The sequence below is a fragment of the Rhea americana genome, unplaced genomic scaffold, assembly GCF_003343005.1.
Source record: "Rhea americana isolate MKP2758 unplaced genomic scaffold, rheAme1 scaffold_258, whole genome shotgun sequence".
Lineage (NCBI taxonomy): Eukaryota > Metazoa > Chordata > Aves > Rheiformes > Rheidae > Rhea > Rhea americana.
In genome coordinates this window covers 1,091,358-1,109,674 of record NW_028186377.1, presented here as the reverse complement: position 1 = coordinate 1,109,674, position 18,317 = coordinate 1,091,358, and the positions used below count along the sequence as shown (strand labels likewise).

The following is an 18,317-nucleotide window of genomic DNA, read 5'->3' as shown; positions in this document are numbered from 1 at the left end:
CGGGGGAGGCGCCCGAGGGCCTTGGCGGCGCGGGGGGCTGGCGCGACGCCCGGCTGGCTGAGGAGGTGGCAGATGAAGCGGGGTGAGAAGCTGGCAGGAGTCACAGATAGGGCCCGCAGGTGGCCCAGGGGCGGTGCGCGAGAAACGGCCAAGCTTCTCAGATAAGCAGACGGGAGAGYGGAGGGCCCTCGGGGGAGCGCGGCCTTGCAAGGCCACCACGCGCCTGGGAGCCGTATCAGCGATGCCGGGTGGCTAGGCGGAGGCTGCCTCCAAGGCCAGGAGGGGCCAGGCGGGAGCGCCGCGGGGCGCCTCGGCCGGCCAGCCGGGGCACGCCTGCACTGCCCTGCGGAGGCACCTGAAGCTTCGTGCGGGTGGTGGCGTGGAAGTGCAAGAGGCCGGGAGCCAGAGGAAGAACCGGCACTGGCCCTTGGGGAGCCTCCCAGTTAGCCACGAGATCATTGCTGCAGCAGTTCCAGCCTGGGGCTACGTTGGGGAGTGGGGAAGAACTCACGAGGGAATCGGGAAGTTCACTCGAGAGCTTCCACCCCTGCAGCATCGCCAAGTTTGGCACTTGAATGGTCACATCGAGGCCCGCCATGCTCAGAGAGGGATGGGCTCTTTCTCCTGAAGAATCCCTTCCCCTTCCTCTTGCCAACTAATGATTAAGATATGGAAAAGGAATACCTAATACATTGGAGGCAAGTGTAATACTCTTTTAGTACTAGGCAGAAAGTCTTTGGAACACAGAAAAAAATAAATGTGGGACCCTAACTTGAAAGTGGCCTTCACGCAACCCCCCCGCCGCTCCTGTAAAGGGGATGATGGTGATTCAGTGTTACTGCAGTATGAAAATATACATCTAGGAGATCAAAAAATATGAATCAGTCTTCCCGCTGAATTGCTGGAATAATGTTGGCTACTATTATAAATGTGAATTTGAATTTGTAGATATTAGCATTCAACTGATGAAGTTTGAGGACAGGTTATTTGCCCCTTTTTTCCTCAGAAGGAAGCTTATGCACAGTTCATTCTGCTGAAATAACTGCTGTAAAAACCTTGCTCTTGAGAAACAATAATCCTGGGAGTAAGGGAAAAAAAGCCTGCTTTTCCCAGCAGATGAGTGACTTATCTTGAGATAAGAGAACCTCTGGTGTGCATGCCACAAGGCAGACTGCTGCGGGAGCTGAGTGTAAGCAAGAGTGCTGCACCAAGGAACAAACAGGTTAAATCTTCTACACTGAATTTTCTCAGTACAGATCTGGTATAGCATGTGCTCCTGACACAGGTGAGTATTTCTGGCTCACAACATGTGGAAGGTTTGTCATTACTTCCTTAACTCTTAGGCTAATGTCACTCTCTTGCTTGTTCAGTTAAAAACAATAGAAAGTCATTAAAATATATATTAGGAATGAAATTACATATAGATGGCAAAATCATAAACAGGGTTATAGGAAAATCAGGAAGCATTTAACACATAAGAGTTCTGTTTCTGGAAGGAAGTGGGAAGATGAATCTCTCTTACATGATACTGATAGTAGACGACTTGCAGCTGTAACAAAGGAGACTATATGGCTTCTTTCACTAAAATTAAAGTAAATTAATTAAAATTGTTCCAGAAAAGATCTTTGAAACTTACTGGAAAGCAATGACTTAGTACTTTGTATTTAAAGGACTTGCCATGTGTGGCATTAACAGGGCACATGATGGGTGGGATTAAAGATTAACTCACTGAAATACCAGGCTAGTAGTTCACTGATGTTTCCTAATAGGGTCAAGACTAACAGCATTCTGTCCCTTTAGGGTCAAACATTGGCCCAACATCCAAATTGTTAGCAGTATGTTTGGGAATATTTTTTCTACTAGGCAGGTAACACAAAGACTAGTGGGAAAACAAAAAAGAATAGGCCACTTCTGCAATGCATTGATTATCAATCATAGCCCATTAAAACTGTTTGAAATGAAAGACAGTATATGAACAAACAGTGAAAGTTGTGTACAAAATAGATGTGTGGTTACAACTGATTGAGAGAAGAAAAATCATTTATGTGTCAACATGTACTTAGAGTGCAATGCCCGCAGTAAAACAAGTAGATCAGTCACTAGATGTTTCAAAGGTTAATATTGGGCAGGCCTAGGAAAAGCAAGATCATCTTTCCACACAAGCACTGCTAAGATCAGTAAGTCTAACATTCTAGTAGAAATTGGAAATTCTAAAAAGGGATGAAAGAAAGTTTCATAAAATAAGTTTAAAGAGCTTAGCTTTGCTCTTTGAAAAGGAGACTGCAAATTCACTAATGGGCGGGCTAAATACACATCTATTACATAGCCTTGCTCCTCTAGGTTTTAAAAGCAACTTGTAAGAGGAAGGAATTCATGTATTTCTTTTTCAGTTCGTAGTTTCATGAGTTTCAGTTTTTGATGGGTAATGCTGCAGTTACCATGTTTCTTTAAATTGGGAAAATACCATTTTTTCATTGCAACATACGTAATTCAACATTAGAACTATTAAATGAACATATTGTTTGACCTTCATGTAGCACAGGCCGTAAAAGTTGTGGTTGAACTAGCCAAACTAGATCTGGGGAATCTTAGATTGATTTTAAATTCAGAGGCTGGCATTTTTTGGAATTCTCCTTTCTCCCAATCTTTTATTGTAATAAAGGTATCATACAAATATTTCTTGATTTTGAAGGCAACAGTTAATGGAGCAGGTATGTAAGATACTTTGCATTGCAATATTTTCAGCCCAAATTTGTGTGAAGTCAGTCAGTTTCTTAGATTGTTCTAAATCAAAAGCGAAGATAAATTTTTGACCTCATTTGTCACATCATCCAAGTTATGTCCAGATATAGAGTAGAGGAATTGACCATTAACAGCTTCCTAAAACTCAGAGTCTCATTACTGCAAGCAGATACAGAAARATAGCTTGTATTTCAGCAAACAAACAATCCTTCATATATGTAGAAAGTCAAGTGTCATAGGGCTTACTACCTCAATTGCTGGGAATGAGGAGTAATGCAACACAAGGCTTTGCTACCAGGAATTCTCTACTAGACAGAATTCTTCTCTTTTACAACTATTTTGCACTGAATAGGATACCACAACAGCACAAAGTAACATATTAAGCTATGAAAACTTGCCTTGCAAAGCAAATGTTTCTTTCAGTTTGCTGATGGTATTAGTAAGTGCAACTGGTCCTTTTTTAGCTACGTTGTCTCCTATTTTATCTTTTCTTTGGTTCATTTCTGGTCCTTTCCTCATTTCACTGCATATGTTGTTTCCCAACTCTCTTTTCCTCCAGGTAGCAATTCAGCTGTCTTAACACTCAGAAAGCTTCATTCTTGTACCGTTACCTCATTAGATAACATAATCAGTATTGAATAGTTAGGGAAAATGATTTAAAAGACCCATTGAAAATGAGCTCTCCAGAAAGATCAGAGGGGAGTTCTTAACTCAAAATTATGAAGCATTCTACAAACAAGACAAACACTAGATAAAATTCACATTGTACTGAGGGTCCTCTTGGCTACCACAATTTTTTTAAAAAAAAAAAAACACTAAGCGTGTATTAAATTCCTACAGAACCCATGTTTATCAGCCTAAAAAAACATAAATCACAAAAATAATACTAATTTGGTCTTAACTACCCTGTTGAAAATAAACCTCATCTTGGTATTTGCCAGGAAATCCACATGAAGTAATCCAGAGAATCAAAGGCAATTGTCATACATAGGTTGTAGGAAACCCACCTTCCAATTTCTTTAGTGATCCTAGAAAAAAACATGTRTAGTTCTGTATCTCTTATCAGCCAACTGTACTCTCTGGAAATCTGAGTAGTAAAAATAAGAAATGATCTATCAATACATATGATAGAAGATTAATTCTCTGAAGTCAACAGGAATTTTGGAAACAGGGTTTTACCCCAAATGCTTAAAATCTATATAGCAAGATTATGCAGTATCTAAAGAGATGTTGTATCTATTGGTAATCAAAAAAATTTGATCTTCTGTTAAAATGAACTAATTACCTTTAAGGTTATTAAACACGTCATAATATAAGCTGCAAGTTATCTCATGTGACAGGACAAGGGGCAATGGGCAGAAATTGAAGCACAGGCAGTTCYGCCTGACCGTGAGGGGGAATTTCTTCCCTGTGAGAGTGACGGAGCACTGGCACAGGTTGCCCGGAGAAGTTGTGGAGTCTCCTTCTCTGGAGATCTTCAAGGCCCGCCTGGATGCAACCCTGTCTACCATGCTCTAGGTGACCCTGCTTGAGCAGGGCGGTTGGACTAGATGACCTCCAGAGGTCCCTTCCAGCCTTACCCTTTCTGTGATTCTAGGTATTCATTGACAGACAGCCAAGAACATTAACATTATAGTTAGCATTTCTATATGTATTGTTAGACTGCAATTCCCTAATGCTTTGCAGCAAATGTTCCAGGAAGTAAGCCAATTGTATGTTTTTGTTTTTTGGGGTTATCAACTGATACAATTGCCAGATTGCTTTCATTTTTGATAAACCAAGCAAGCAAAACACCTCAGCCAGCTTATTTAGAAGACACCATGTGAATTGAGAATGAAAAGGGGAATGCCTTATCATGTCTTACAATTATTTTCCTATACCAACTTAAGCCCAGCTTTTATTCTAACACTGTAACTAAAAATATATTTATCTGTTTAAAATGGTTTACTGTCAAAAAAATTTGCCCCACTTACTAGTGAGAAAACAAACTACTCAGATTATCCTTATGTGAGGTTTTAAAACATCAACATCTCAATGTAATAACTGACAGATGTAAGTGGCAAGTTGTCACTGCTTAAAAGCTATGCATTTTTAGAAAACTGTAAAACAAATTAACGGCAATTACTCTAACTCAAGTGATATTTTGTGATTCTCTATAGCAGGTGAAAGGGGGTCTACCCTTTCCTTGGCCTAAATTTCAAACTGAGTTTTGAACCACCACCATAAATTTCACTACAAGGGTTATTACTATCTATATTATCAGATAAAGTCTGATAGTACCTTCCCTTTCGTGCATTCAACTAGTAACTGCCATTTCCATTCAGGCAGTGAAGGCTAAAGTAACATTCAAAAAACCCACGAGGTATTGCCSGGGGGACTTACACTTCTGTTAAGAAATGCAAACTAGTTTTAACACACCTGTAAGCCCTATGAAATTAAAGCAGCAGTGGTACATGAACTAGCATGTTTCTAACAAACATGAAAGCAATTAATAGTATATTACATCCCTTCATCTTGGACAATACTACTGCAGATGCTAATTTTCATACAATATGCCACTTATAAAAGACTTTCTATGGTACCATTTTTCATCTAGGAATTTATTACAACACTGTAGTTTAAAGTTAACACATACCCAAATATCCCCTAGAACTAAATACAGCTTTTAAACAGGAGTCTCAGTGTCACCAGAGTTAACTGCAAAGCTATAAGCAGTTACTTAAAATTTTTCTCTTCTATAAAACCATTAGAGTAATTTTGTTAGTCATCAGGTAGTGGAGGTTTTCAAGTACAAGTACGGAAACTTAAGTTTACTAGTAAGTATAATACTTTTATTACTCAAAAAAAGTACTTTTATTTTCCTTTTAACCAATATTTATTTAGAGCCAGAGCCTTTTTCATCTCCTTGTTTACATGTCACCATCACTAAAAAAGTAGACAGAAAATACTAYCAAAAATTGAGGTTTGAGAAAATTGTAGCAACTCATATTGCTACTGAACAGTAAAAGTATAGTAGATAACACATGCAGAATGTGAAAAAGTTACTTTTAAAGTCAACACAAGTTGTCCTTCAGCTAAATGTTAAGAAAATAAAGAAAAATAAAACAACCAACCCTCCCACCCCCCAAGGACTAGATACATTTTAAGAAAGAATCTGAGTTACTAACTCTTAACTCCTTGAAGTTTCATAGTTTAATTGGTATATTTAACTACAGGATGCTTTATCACACTAAGTTGTAACTTCGAGTTTTCTTTTATTAGCTTTCCTCATGTTTTTTTTCTTTCTCATCTGCTGATAAAGAAACAATCTGTAGAATAAGCACCATCAGTCTGGCCTGAAATTACTAAGACAGCACACACTGATAGCACAGCCAGTAAGACAGCATACCCCAGGCCTAAGTTATATGATGTAGGATTGAACACAGGGACAAACTCAATTAAAAATACATACTGTAAACACACTGCATACAAATAAGCCGTGTAAACCAATGCAGAACAATGAGGAAATTACATTATTAAAAGTTTTTATTTAGGTTTGGTCAGTACAGGTAAGATAATATTGAAGTCACAGAGCAATATGCATAAACAGGATACAACAGTTCTTAAAAACTGAGTAACTATGCACACAATTCATAAACATTCGGTCACCTAAGGAGAAAATGCACAGATGTATGGTGAGAAAAACTGTAATTAACACTGAAACTACTACAGGACTTCTTCAGTAAGTCCATCTTTTAGTGATAAAACTACTGTACTGGGCAAACTTGGCAGTCATAAACCCACAGCTATTATGACAATTCTTGAAGATGGTGTAAGTATAACAGTATGAGTAAGAATGCCCTTACACAGCACAGGTTCTAGATATACACAGATTTGTACAGACATCATTTATGTTATACTTTGTGGAAATAACTTCCATTTCAACTTCACATTAACTCATATAAAAATAACTTGAGCTACACAAACGTCCTTTTAGCAACATTCAACGTAATTAACTGTTAAAATTTCCAAAGTGGCAGAGGTATTGAAGCAAAAAGAAACCCACAAAAAGGCAAAATTGTGACAAGTATGCACTAATTTAAACGGCTTCTGGACAGTATCCTCTCCCAATTTAAATGACACTGTATAAAAATGCTGCAGAAAAAATGTTACAAAACTGAACCCTGCACATTTACACTGGAGTCCAAACCATTCTGGACATGACGAGAACCCACAGTTCTGTTACCTTTCATGCTCACTGTTTTCTCCTCTTGAGGATCATGATTGGAGTCTGTGTCATTTGAGTGGTGAGTGAGAGAGTTTTCACTGCCAGTGGGAGAGTCTACACTTTCATACCCAGTACTGAGTTGGTTTATGTAGCTACCACCTCCTCTACCAGTTCTATCTTCAGAGTGGTTGGACAGCTTATTACCATTCCCTGGAGAAGCTGGGAAGTCATCTTCCGTGCTGCTACCCTCCCTATAAAATCCAGGCCCAGACGTCCGCTGATGGGAGGAGCTACCATTACTTGGTCCGTTAGCCAGACGGCTGCAGTCTTTACCCACAGCCTCTCCCTGGTCTGTAGGCTCAGAAGATGGAGTCCTGCTGGTACCTGGGGTGGAAGCCTGGGACTGCTGCTGCTGGTACTGAGCCAACTGCTGGCGAGTCTCCTTCAACTGCTGCTGAAGAACAAGAATGGTACTCTGCATACCCTCTACCTCCTCATCAAGCTGGATGATGAAGTCATTCAATTCTATATAAAGAAAACACATTTGTTGCAAATACTTAATAGCACATATATAGCTTCAGTCTCAGACAAGACAAAATCCAGTAGCAACATTTTATGCTGAAATTTTTCAACAAACCTATTTTCCAGTCATCGTCCTTTTTGATACTCTGCCTCTAATGGAAGAAATTCTAAACTCTCATTTACATACTTTTTATAATGCTATTCAGAATACAAGAGAACAATATAGGAAAACACTGTATGAGAAGACATTCATTTATGGGCAAGAAAGAATAATATTTGGAAAACGGGTCAATTCAAACAATGACTATTTTGCAAATAGATCCTACTTTCAAGTGCAAAGATCTCAGCAGAAACACTTTTAAAAGGAAAAATAAATAAATAAAAAGAGTAACCATGAACCACATGGCTGTRTGTAATAGGTTTGAATACAACAACCTATTCAGTGAGAAAAAAAACTATCAGTCACATTTCAAGAAAGCTTCAATTCTTACTGCTTTTAATCCTGTATAACAGGACGATAAAAGTGAATTTTTTGCTGACTTTCATATCAGCAAAATTGTTAATTAATTCCACAGAATTTTTAGTGCTGCTTATGTACAAAGAAAACACTTTTCAATGGGGACTACATTTCTGAGCAGAACAAATGTGACCTGGAAACAGTGGAAAAAATATTGAACCCAAAGTCTCAAACTTCAACCTGTAAAAGCAAGTAAGAATGCACACTACTTATTAAGAATTTATATTAACTTAAAAAGCATGCTTGCTGGTACAAAAAATATTCACTGGAAAGGTAAGAGTGGTACTGTGGTATTACTATAGTCTTAATCTGCTCACAACTTTGCTTACTGCACTACACTGCATTCTGGAGCAGGTATTCACGAAGCATGTCCACAACCTGCTTCAATTACGAACCTGATCAATTTAGATGAAATTCATGCCATTACAGAAAATCATTTTCATTAAGAACTTGATTATATATCACTTTATACTGTACTTGCTCACAAGGAGATAATTCTACRGGAAAATATTATATCCTTTATAATACTGGATATATCAGACTTAAGCAGTGCCAAAACACACCTGTATTGTTCTACAGGTTTCAGTTGTAAAACAAGAACAGTATATTCAGGTTTAAGCAGTAATATCGAAGAGTTAATGTCCCAAGATTTATCAAACACCCTATTGTGTAACACTATCAAAAAGCCAAATTTTAATCCAAAATTAAGAACAACCATCTATCCTGAACTCTCAGTAGAAAATCTGGAAATTAAAAAAATTGCTGTTTTCCCCCTCCATTTAAATTATGCAAGAGGTGAGAGTTTACCGGTAATTTCAATTCAGGCTCATAATGCTGCACAATGTGGACTGTGAATAAAATAATGGAAGGTTTTATTTCAGCTGAGTCATTTAAGCAAAAAGCGCATTTTTGTTGTATTAAGCATAGATAAATCACCCTTCCCCCAAATAAACTCAAAATGAGTCACAGTTGACAAAGAAACATTTTGCTCTCAATGCTTGCTTAGGTTCATGCAATGTTAACAGTTTTGATCTTATCAATTCACCAATAATGTGTTCCATCTAAACATTCCCTAGGCATGTACTAAAATAGAAAAGCCTGGCAATTTCAAATGCAACCCCCTCCCCACATTACGGAAGCAGCAAATCCCCCCAAGGTTAGATTTGTGTTTTGATTTCATAATTAAGGCAACCAGTGAAGACTTACAATTGTCGTATTTTACTTCATACTGTCCTTTCATTCTAGCATAGGAGAATTTACAGTATCTGCATCATCAGTAATTAAGCTAACAGAAGTGCAAGGCAACTTCCATTTTCTTAGAAAAATCCCTTACCATCCTGACTGCTTTTAAGTTCCTCACTATATTTCTTCTGTAAAGCCAACTCTGCCTCAAGCTGTGCAATACGTCCTTGGGACAGCTGCCTTCCAAGCTCTTGATTCTCCTGGATAAGCATTCGACACTTCGCCATTAACTTTTTGCCTGTTTGGCTGCAAAGGAAAGAGCCATCTATCACAAGAAGAACATAAAACCTTCAGTAATCTTCCTCAATCACAATTATAGACAAAAAGGAGATGCAATTTCTGCATGTCACARTTCAAGGAACATTATGCCTCAATATAATTGTCATAGCAGAAAGTCTCCCTATAGTTACCACACGCTGTTCCAATGTCAGTTGATCTTCTGTTGCTGTCCCGTAAAGTGGAAGGCAAGTTTATTACTGCAAATATGAATGAGCATATTGTTCTTTTTTTAATACCAACATCTGGATTATCAGTATGCACAATCTTGCATGTGCTGATTCTCCGTGGAGTGAAATATTTGATTAAAGATGTGCCTTGTAATTGAAAAGATAAAGGACAGCACAAGAATGTGTGAACCGAATCATACACAAACAAAAAGCTTCTTCCTTTATTGTACTTGTGTAATTTAGTAATTACACATGGGTAAAAAGAAGAAAGTTGGTTTGGGGATAACATTAAAATCCCATGCTCATTTTTACAGTGACATCCATATTTCTTCTAGAGGCTTGGATATTCATTTTAATGTTATCTGTGTACTTCTGTTTAAAAAAACAGGTGTCTATTTTTCAATTTAATTTATATATTTTACAGTATTATACACAATCCATGTTACGATTCCTTCAGTCAGCTCTTTCTATGCACATCTTGCATGGTGAGGAGAAATTAAAGTGCAATTAAAAATTGGCCGAAAAGTAAGAAGTATATTACCATTTGTTTAAATGGTCACATTTCAGATCAAGAACAATACTTTAGGATGTCCACTTTCCAAAATAAGTGGGAAATAATCAGACAGAAAAGCTGTTTTGAACTGACAAGTTCTTTGCTAAATAGGTTACATCACACATCTTTAATCTTCATGATAAAAACTATACTGTAGAGCATTATAGGAAGTAGTATGCAAATTAATATATAGGCAATACAGCTGACTCCATAAAAGAAAGAGCTAAAGTCTTCGAAGACTCTTGGTCTGCTTAAGTAAGGAAAGCAACTACCAACAGTTCTCTTTTTATGAGACTCAGCAATGTAACAAAGCTGTCCTCTTTTCTATGGAAGTATAAGCTTTGTTAAAAAAAAGAAAAAGACTTGAGCAGGTTTATTGTGAATTCAATGGCAGGACTTGTGTTTCTTTACAAGACCAAGGAGGTCAGCTTAAAGTTGTTTTTAAACAATTGACAAAGATGAAAAGAGATTTTGCAGATTGTAAAACAGGAATTTCTGCTACTATGATTCACAGCCACGGTTCTCTCCTGCAACCAAAATACCCAGAAGTAAGAATAAAAAATAATCATTTCCGAATCAGCCACCTTTTAAACATTCAAGCCTTAGACAGTTACTAAGTTCTGCCAGCTCTGCCCCATTTTAACATTTTCCGACTGACTCTCCCAAATCTTTCGGATGGGCTGCTCCAGAAGGAATCTGGCTGTGTAAAGTCCTGGAAGCATGCAACTCTGCTAAAGGCAGCAACCTGTTCTCTTTCTCGATGTGATGTCCAATGCCAGGTCCTTGATGTTTAAACTGTGCTGACCTAATACAATCCAAGTAATACACTTAAGATAAATGTTTCCTTAAGATGATCATTCTTTATAAAGCAGGACCACTTTGGAAATAAGCAACGTGGCATATCCCAAAAGCATTTAGGCTGACAAGCAATGATTTTGTCACTTGCAGATTCCTGTTACTGCATTCATCATCACTACAAGTGAAAGTTCACAGCACTTAAGTCATTTAACGTTCTTCTCTTCACAAAACAACATAAAATTGTAGTATTAGCAAGTACCAGTTACCTTAAAATTGGGACAATTTTAGAATCCCATTTTCTTCATGTTAACGCCTGCCAAAATGTAAAATATTACCTGTATAGAAATTTGCATAGTTACCTATAATGCTATTTCTTCCCATCAAGATTTCCAGATGTTCTGAACTAGTGCAGCACAGCACCAAGCAATCTCCCCTTGCAATTTACGTAGAAGACAATACATGCACAAGTAACAAGTAACAAATCCAGCAACTATTAAAATAACTCCTACTAGCCGTAAAATTGAATTTGGCAATGTTTTCACAAATCCACTTGAACATACATGCAACAAAACCTGCAAAAATGTAAGTGGTTATATTTCAAAAGATTACTTTTCGTAGTAAGCTTTTTGCAAATCAAGTTTCTAATTTTTTGTTTTTATTCAAGTGTATACTGTATGTTCAACGATGGTTAAAATGGCTTAGCAGAGCCATTTCTTTGATTACACATCCTTTTATCTTCTGCTCCAGACATCAGCAATGATTATGCTGTACACCCTTATCTATGGTTAAGGTCCAGAATTGACACTGCTTACTGTTGCAGTCAACATGTTACCTCATAACACTGGTTAGAGACTTGAATAGGAGCATCATCTCTTTCAAAAACTAGGTCAGGTGCCATGAAATAGGAGTAGTTGCGTATGAGGAAGGACAAATAGTGTAGGTGGGCTGATGAGGGCAGGAAAGGAGAGATGAAAAATCCTGCAGACCCTTTACATGTGGGTCAGCATTTCTTTACCTTTCCAGAAACATAAATCAATCAAATCATAACCCAGTTTTGAAGGCAACCTCTGTTTACAAGGAAATGAATCTAATTTTCTGTATTCCAGCTACTGCACATATGTATTATATACATTCACCACAGTTAGATTAAATTACATGACAAGTATCAAGGAAAGTTTTAACTGCAAAAGTGACAAAATTTTCTTTGATACTTCCGCTTGAAAGAAAGTAGTCATAGCTACTTGTCTCTCCTCAGTTTGTACATATAACTTTAGAGCCTGAGGACTACTTAAAAAAATAAAAATAAACCCTGTGTCTAAATGCATTAAGTCACTTTTTGAATTCCAAGTTAAACAAGCAATCTGTGTGGCATGCCAGATCAACCATCCCAACAGCTGCCTCTGTCCACACATTATAGTAAATTTTACAAACAGCTTGGTAACACATTAACAATTTATTAATGCAAATCTTACCTCTGTTTTGATGCTAGATCATTAAAACCTTAGATACTGCTACAGCAAAATCATTCCAGATGTATCACTTTTTTAAAGGTAAAGTTTTTCTGAAGGTTTTTCTTTTGCTGTAAGCCATTACTCATGCAAAAAATAAGCTTGCATAAGAACACTACTCTTCCTTTCCATATTAAGCATCTAAAGCACAAACAGTTAAGATATTTCTGAGTTGAAAAATATGTAATGCCATCTTAAAAAAATCATAATTTTACCAACGAAACAGTTTGAATTCATCACCTTCTATGAAAGCTGAACCTCTTAAAATTTTAAGCCTGAATTTTCTAGAGTCACGAAATATCGCCCAACTGATTTAAGTCAAAACGTTAGTTTTCTAAAAAAAAAAAAATTAAAAAAAAAAAAAAAAAAAAAAAAAAAAAGAAATACATAAATGCTGTTATCAAGTCTGCATTTCACTTTACACACCTTAGACATGCACTCCCAGCTGTCCCATATTGCTACTATTACAAGTAACTTGGGACAACAGAACAGAGGCATCAACAGAGTAGCAAAGGTTCCTTTCACTGATTCCACCCAGGAAAATGCATGCATTTAAGCTTTTTGTTTGTTTGTTTGTTTTTAATATTGTCTTCCCTTTTTTCAGAGAACGAGACAATTCAGAAATAACAATCTGTTCGATTCTCGTTCATCCCAGAAGTTTCACAATACAACAGTAAAACCAGTAGTGTTCCTTGATCTATATATTACAACTATTTCAAGGCACATTTAATATTGAAGTGCAATACAAAAAAAGAAAAAGAAAAAAAACAGGTGTACAAAGGAATAAAAATATCCCACCAACACTGAAGACAGTTGCCATTGTATGTGCCTTCTGTAGTGAGCAATTGAGATCGTTCTCAGAACAGATGATTGAAAAAATCTCATTGCTGCATGGAAACATGCAGTGAAATACTTATCACAACTAGTTTCACTTATACATGCTAGTTGTGATCAAATACGTATTACTTCCAACAATTTTACACCTGCAATTAGATAGAACGTACATTTTTGTACAGTCCTAATTTTGAGGCATCCACAGTATTTCCAACCATCCAGAAAACAGTTCATTATTTAGCAACATTGACTTAAGGCTCCGTCAAGTGTCACGGAGCCCAAATGCTAAACAGTCAAATGTGTACACTACCACTGATGTGATATGAAATAGCACTCTCATGGCTATTCAGAACTGGTTAGCAAATAAACTCTTTAATGCAAAATTCACCTCATTTGAGTTTTGACCCAGCAGTTCAGTGAACAAGCAGGAAGTCCACAGTCTTATTGGCAAAACTGACTTACAGTGTCTCTAAGTCACTAGGCTCAAGGTTAAGAGCGAAGCATAATCCACTTCTACATTTTACGGGAATTTTACATGTTCAATTCATGATTTATAATCTCTAGGTTCTCTCTCCTCCAAACTGTCTGTAGACACAGTGTGCCACAGACTTAAGACTTCTGTTTTTCCCTCTATTTTCTTCAAATAGAACAATTTTGCAAATGTCTACATGTTCTAGAAAGGATTTTTTTTCGGAGATGGCCATTTCTTCAGAATAGTCCGACGCCATCAGGCCTCTGAAGCAAAGGGGGAGAAAAAAGCTGAAACACAAGGTTCATCTGGTAAGTTTTACATTAAGCATTACAAGCTGGACAGTATAAGAATGTGGCTTTTGGCTCAAAACGTCTGAGTCTTGGTGTGGAAACGAGTACTTGGTTGTCCCACCATAGCATTCTCGTAGTGGGACTGTCAGGGAAGTCTTGACTGGGGAGTATTTGTTTTGTTTACCTATCAGGCGTAAATTTCCAGGCACTCAGTTCATTTTGGGCTTGTTCCAGTTTGTCTTTAGTCTGTTCCAGTTCACCTTTCATTTTTAGGAAAAACAAGTTGATGGCTGGGTCCACCATTGTTGATCTCAGTTGGGCAACACTAGGCTGCTGGACTTGCTTGAGGTACTGGATCTGATTCTGCATTAAAAAAAAAAAGTTATTTATACATCACTAAATAAAATTCCATAATTATTCAGATAAATTAAAAAATAGTTATTCCAAAGAGAATGTTAAGAAAGCTTGTTTCCCCTTCAATATTTTAACCTGAAGAGGGCAGAATAAAGAAACACTCACCCTCCCTGTTAATATGCATACTCCCCAAATCTCTCCCTACTCCAGCTGAAACTTTCAAGGCTGCTTTGCTTTCCTTCTGCTTCAAATTTAATCTTCTAGACATCAGTTTACATTTGCAAAAGAAATGACTGGTATATTATAATACTCCCTTTCTTTACACTGCCTACATTATTTTGAAAAAAAACCTGTACATACTAAGACTTGTCTGCTTAAAGCAGATGGCTAATGTCTATGTAACTTCAGTTAAAGTTATCAACATTAATTGTTCAAGCCTTTTCTTAAAGCAACCACTAAGAAGGTTTTGCCAAACTTTTTTTTTTTTTTTTTTTTTGCAAAGGCTATAATTACTTACAAAATGAGTCTGCCTCCCTGCCCTCTTTTAAAACCAAAATCATTTAGAAAATTTAGAAATATCAACATCAATTAAATCACAGATCAAATGTGACATTTTGTTTGGATTTAGATTTTCTTCCAATAAGCACAACCCAAAAGACTTGCAATTAGTCATCAGTATTTCAGAAAGAATAACCAAGACTGTTTCTTTTAAATGTAACATTTGTTAGTCAAAACTAGGATAAATTTTAAACAAGATTTTCCTCCTGAACCTTCTCTCCCAATTCAGTCACAACAGCCAATCATAAAATGGACTAAAAAACCCGCACATGATTAGAATCCAGTTAATCACTAAGATCACATTGGCCTACATAAAACTGAACTTTAGAATGAACACTTTCTATTATACTCCCTGTACATACACCACATTTCTCAGTTGTATAGGTAAACATAAAATTACATTAAAAAGAAACAATTAGAATTCAGAGGGTTTGCCTGCTACTATATACATCTTGCAACTAGATGGATACTAACAGACCCTTGCACATACAGTTTCACTGATAAACAATACAAGACATTACCAACAGAACTATGAGACAGAGCAAGGGTCTCCCCCCACATACACTTAAGCTTATTTAGGACAAGCTGACCTTCACAGTAAAAGGTACAGTTCAGTCTAACCATTTTCCTGTATGGTCAATTTACTCTGTGGAATCTTTCACATAGCAAGTGTGAAGAGAACATACAAGTACAAATATCTTAAAGATAAGCATTCATGACTCTGAAGTCACTTCTCAATTTAGGAAGACATAATTTATCAATTAAGTAGCACTTTATATATATATATATATATATATATATATATGAATAACATATATAACTTCATGTTAATTTGATATAAAAATAAAGATATTTAACTATTTAAAGTTTTTTGAAACAATCTTCATACTTTGTCTATTTATTTAAAACTATTAAAAATATTTACATGTATCCAGAAAGAAGTGTAAAAGGAATAAACAGCAAGTACAGTGTAAAAAACTTTCAAGAAATAAAGCACTCGCAAGCTAAGAACCTGCCTATGCCAACTTTACTTAGAAATAGTACACCTCAATTAAGACTATCACAACATGCTTAGGATAATGTTTCCCCCCCGCAGGACCTTTGCTTTCCTGAATGCACAAACAATCCTCATTTAATAAAAAGTTATTTATCTTTACCAAAAGATCATCTTTCCTATCCACTCAACTTTCTGATGCTTGGACTAACGGGAATATTTCAACAACCTGTCCTTTCCTGTTCTTTATGAGAATCAGCACTATACAGGGTGAAACAGCCCATTTAACAGATGTCTGCAGACATGTAGACAATCCAGTTGGTAACTTATTCCAGGAACAGAACTATGCTACTGCAATATGGTTCCCTAACTATTTTTAGAGAGGCACCACTGAGAAAAACAGACAACGTTTCTTTCCTTACCTAGTCCAGCTGGACTGTACCTACCCTCTTCTACTGCCAGGCCAAGAACAGTAACAGATTCCTTGGATCACTAGCACAAAGACTGCTGCCACCTGCTCCTCACTCATGTCAGAAACATGCTAAAATGTTCAGCAGCTGATGCTGTCCAACATCAGTTATATAACTGTTTCACACAAGTATCTCTAGTGCATGCTTCTAGGCCAAGCAGAAACACGTGGGCTCCATGTTGCACCTTATTTGTCATTCACAGAACAGGAGAGTATGAGGAATTTACTTGAGCAGACCAACCCTCCTTTATCCCTCCCCAAACTTAAAACACCATTCATTCATTCCTCCAGTTTTTTCAACACGAATTTTCCTCCATCTCTCTAACAATACCTTCTCCATTCATAACTCCAGAGTTTTCACTTGTCAGTTTTTTCACCTTCCCAGGTCTAACAACCTTCTCTACATCTGACCTAGTCCCAAGGCAAGCCTGTACCTCTTAATCCCTCTGCCAACTTCCTTATTCCATTCATCTTACTGCTTAGCCAGTCCCAGTCACTCACTGTCCTGCTACTTCTAACCACTCTTCTGCTGTCTCCCTCCTCCCCTCTGTATTCCAGGGAGTAAAGGACAGGGAGCAAAAGAATTCAGCTGCCTTCGGGTCCAACAGCTGGACCTCAAGCTAGAATTGAAAATACAGGAAAAATCATGTCCAACATCAGATTTCACCATGCACTTAGCACCTAAAATAACTATTGTTCATATTCTCAAACATGAAAGCACATACTAGCTAGTATTTTTCAAAAGCTTGTAGGTTGGAGAAATAGGGATGAATTTCATAAGCAGAATAGATGACCTTGTTATCAACTCTCTATCTGCTGTAGCTTAAGGGAACAGGATGCTGAAGTATTCTAAATAGGAGGCTGTGTAGGTTTTTGTTTGTCTGGATGGTGTTTCTTCGTTAAGACAGAAAATTTTCAACTCCTCCATGTCTCACATTTTCTTGAAAACAGCCAAATTCTTTTAGCTGAAGGTGTCTAAAGACATCCCCACAGAACAGGCACTCTGACATGAAAAATGATTAAGCAGAAATCAGAATCTTAATGGGAAATGTCAGCAATCTAAGTAAGTACAACTATACATGCTCTCTTTAAGGAAGGGGTAGAAAGGAATTAAAAGGATAATGATGAGGGGAAAAACAACAACAAAGAAAAACAGAACAGGAACCCTAACCACAAGCAGGTTAAGTGCAATGACTATCTAGTCACTATGGTCCAACTGATCATTATCTTTTCCATGGAGGAGATGGGGAGAAGCTACTTGAGGGGCAAATATTTCCAAATGACTGTGTGCTTACAGCCCAACAGTAGATGTGCAGCAGCTTAGGAAGAGTGTTAAGGCCTTTCCCTGAAGCAGCCATCACTCCTTCAGCACCTTCTCTATCAGAAATACAGCTCTACGTAGGAATAGCAGTCACTACATTGCCTTCACCTTCCTAATAAAAGGAGTCTCTTTTTGGGGAGGCAGGAGCATTCTTGCTGTGGAGAAGGCACTATAAAGGCTTCTGCTGACACTGGGGTAGATGAAATATTAAAACTCTAAACACCTGTCTGGCCCTTTAGCTAGCCACTCTAAACCATGCAAAGTAAGTCTGCAATACCAGCCAGATGATCAATAAGCTTCTGTTGCCCCCCCCATCCATTCTGCTGCTACAATCAGCCTAGAGCCCGAGTATGTACTAAACCACTGCCTCATTTTTACAAAAGAGTATCAGAACAATGACTGCTACRTTGACAAATGTAACTATAAATTTTCAAGAGCAACTGAACTGACAACTTTTATAGGGCAAGAAAGGTTTTGATTTTTTGTTTTT

General features: G+C 37.4%; 1 protein-coding gene across 1 annotated transcript in view; it reads right to left on the bottom strand.

Moving 5' to 3' along the window:
• Positions 1-6,249: 6,249 nt before the first annotated feature.
• WTAP (WT1 associated protein) overlaps positions 6,250-18,317 on the bottom strand; it is a 28,454-nt gene continuing 16,386 nt past the window's right edge. Inside the window, exons 6-8 of the mRNA XM_085307433.1 lie at positions 14,316-14,494; positions 9,322-9,476; positions 6,250-7,474 (exon numbers count right to left, since the gene is read on the bottom strand). Coding sequence (XP_085163559.1) covers positions 6,891-7,474; positions 9,322-9,476; positions 14,316-14,494 — 918 coding nt within the window. The 3' untranslated portion in view covers positions 6,250-6,890. The remainder of the gene's footprint in view (positions 7,475-9,321; positions 9,477-14,315; positions 14,495-18,317) is intronic.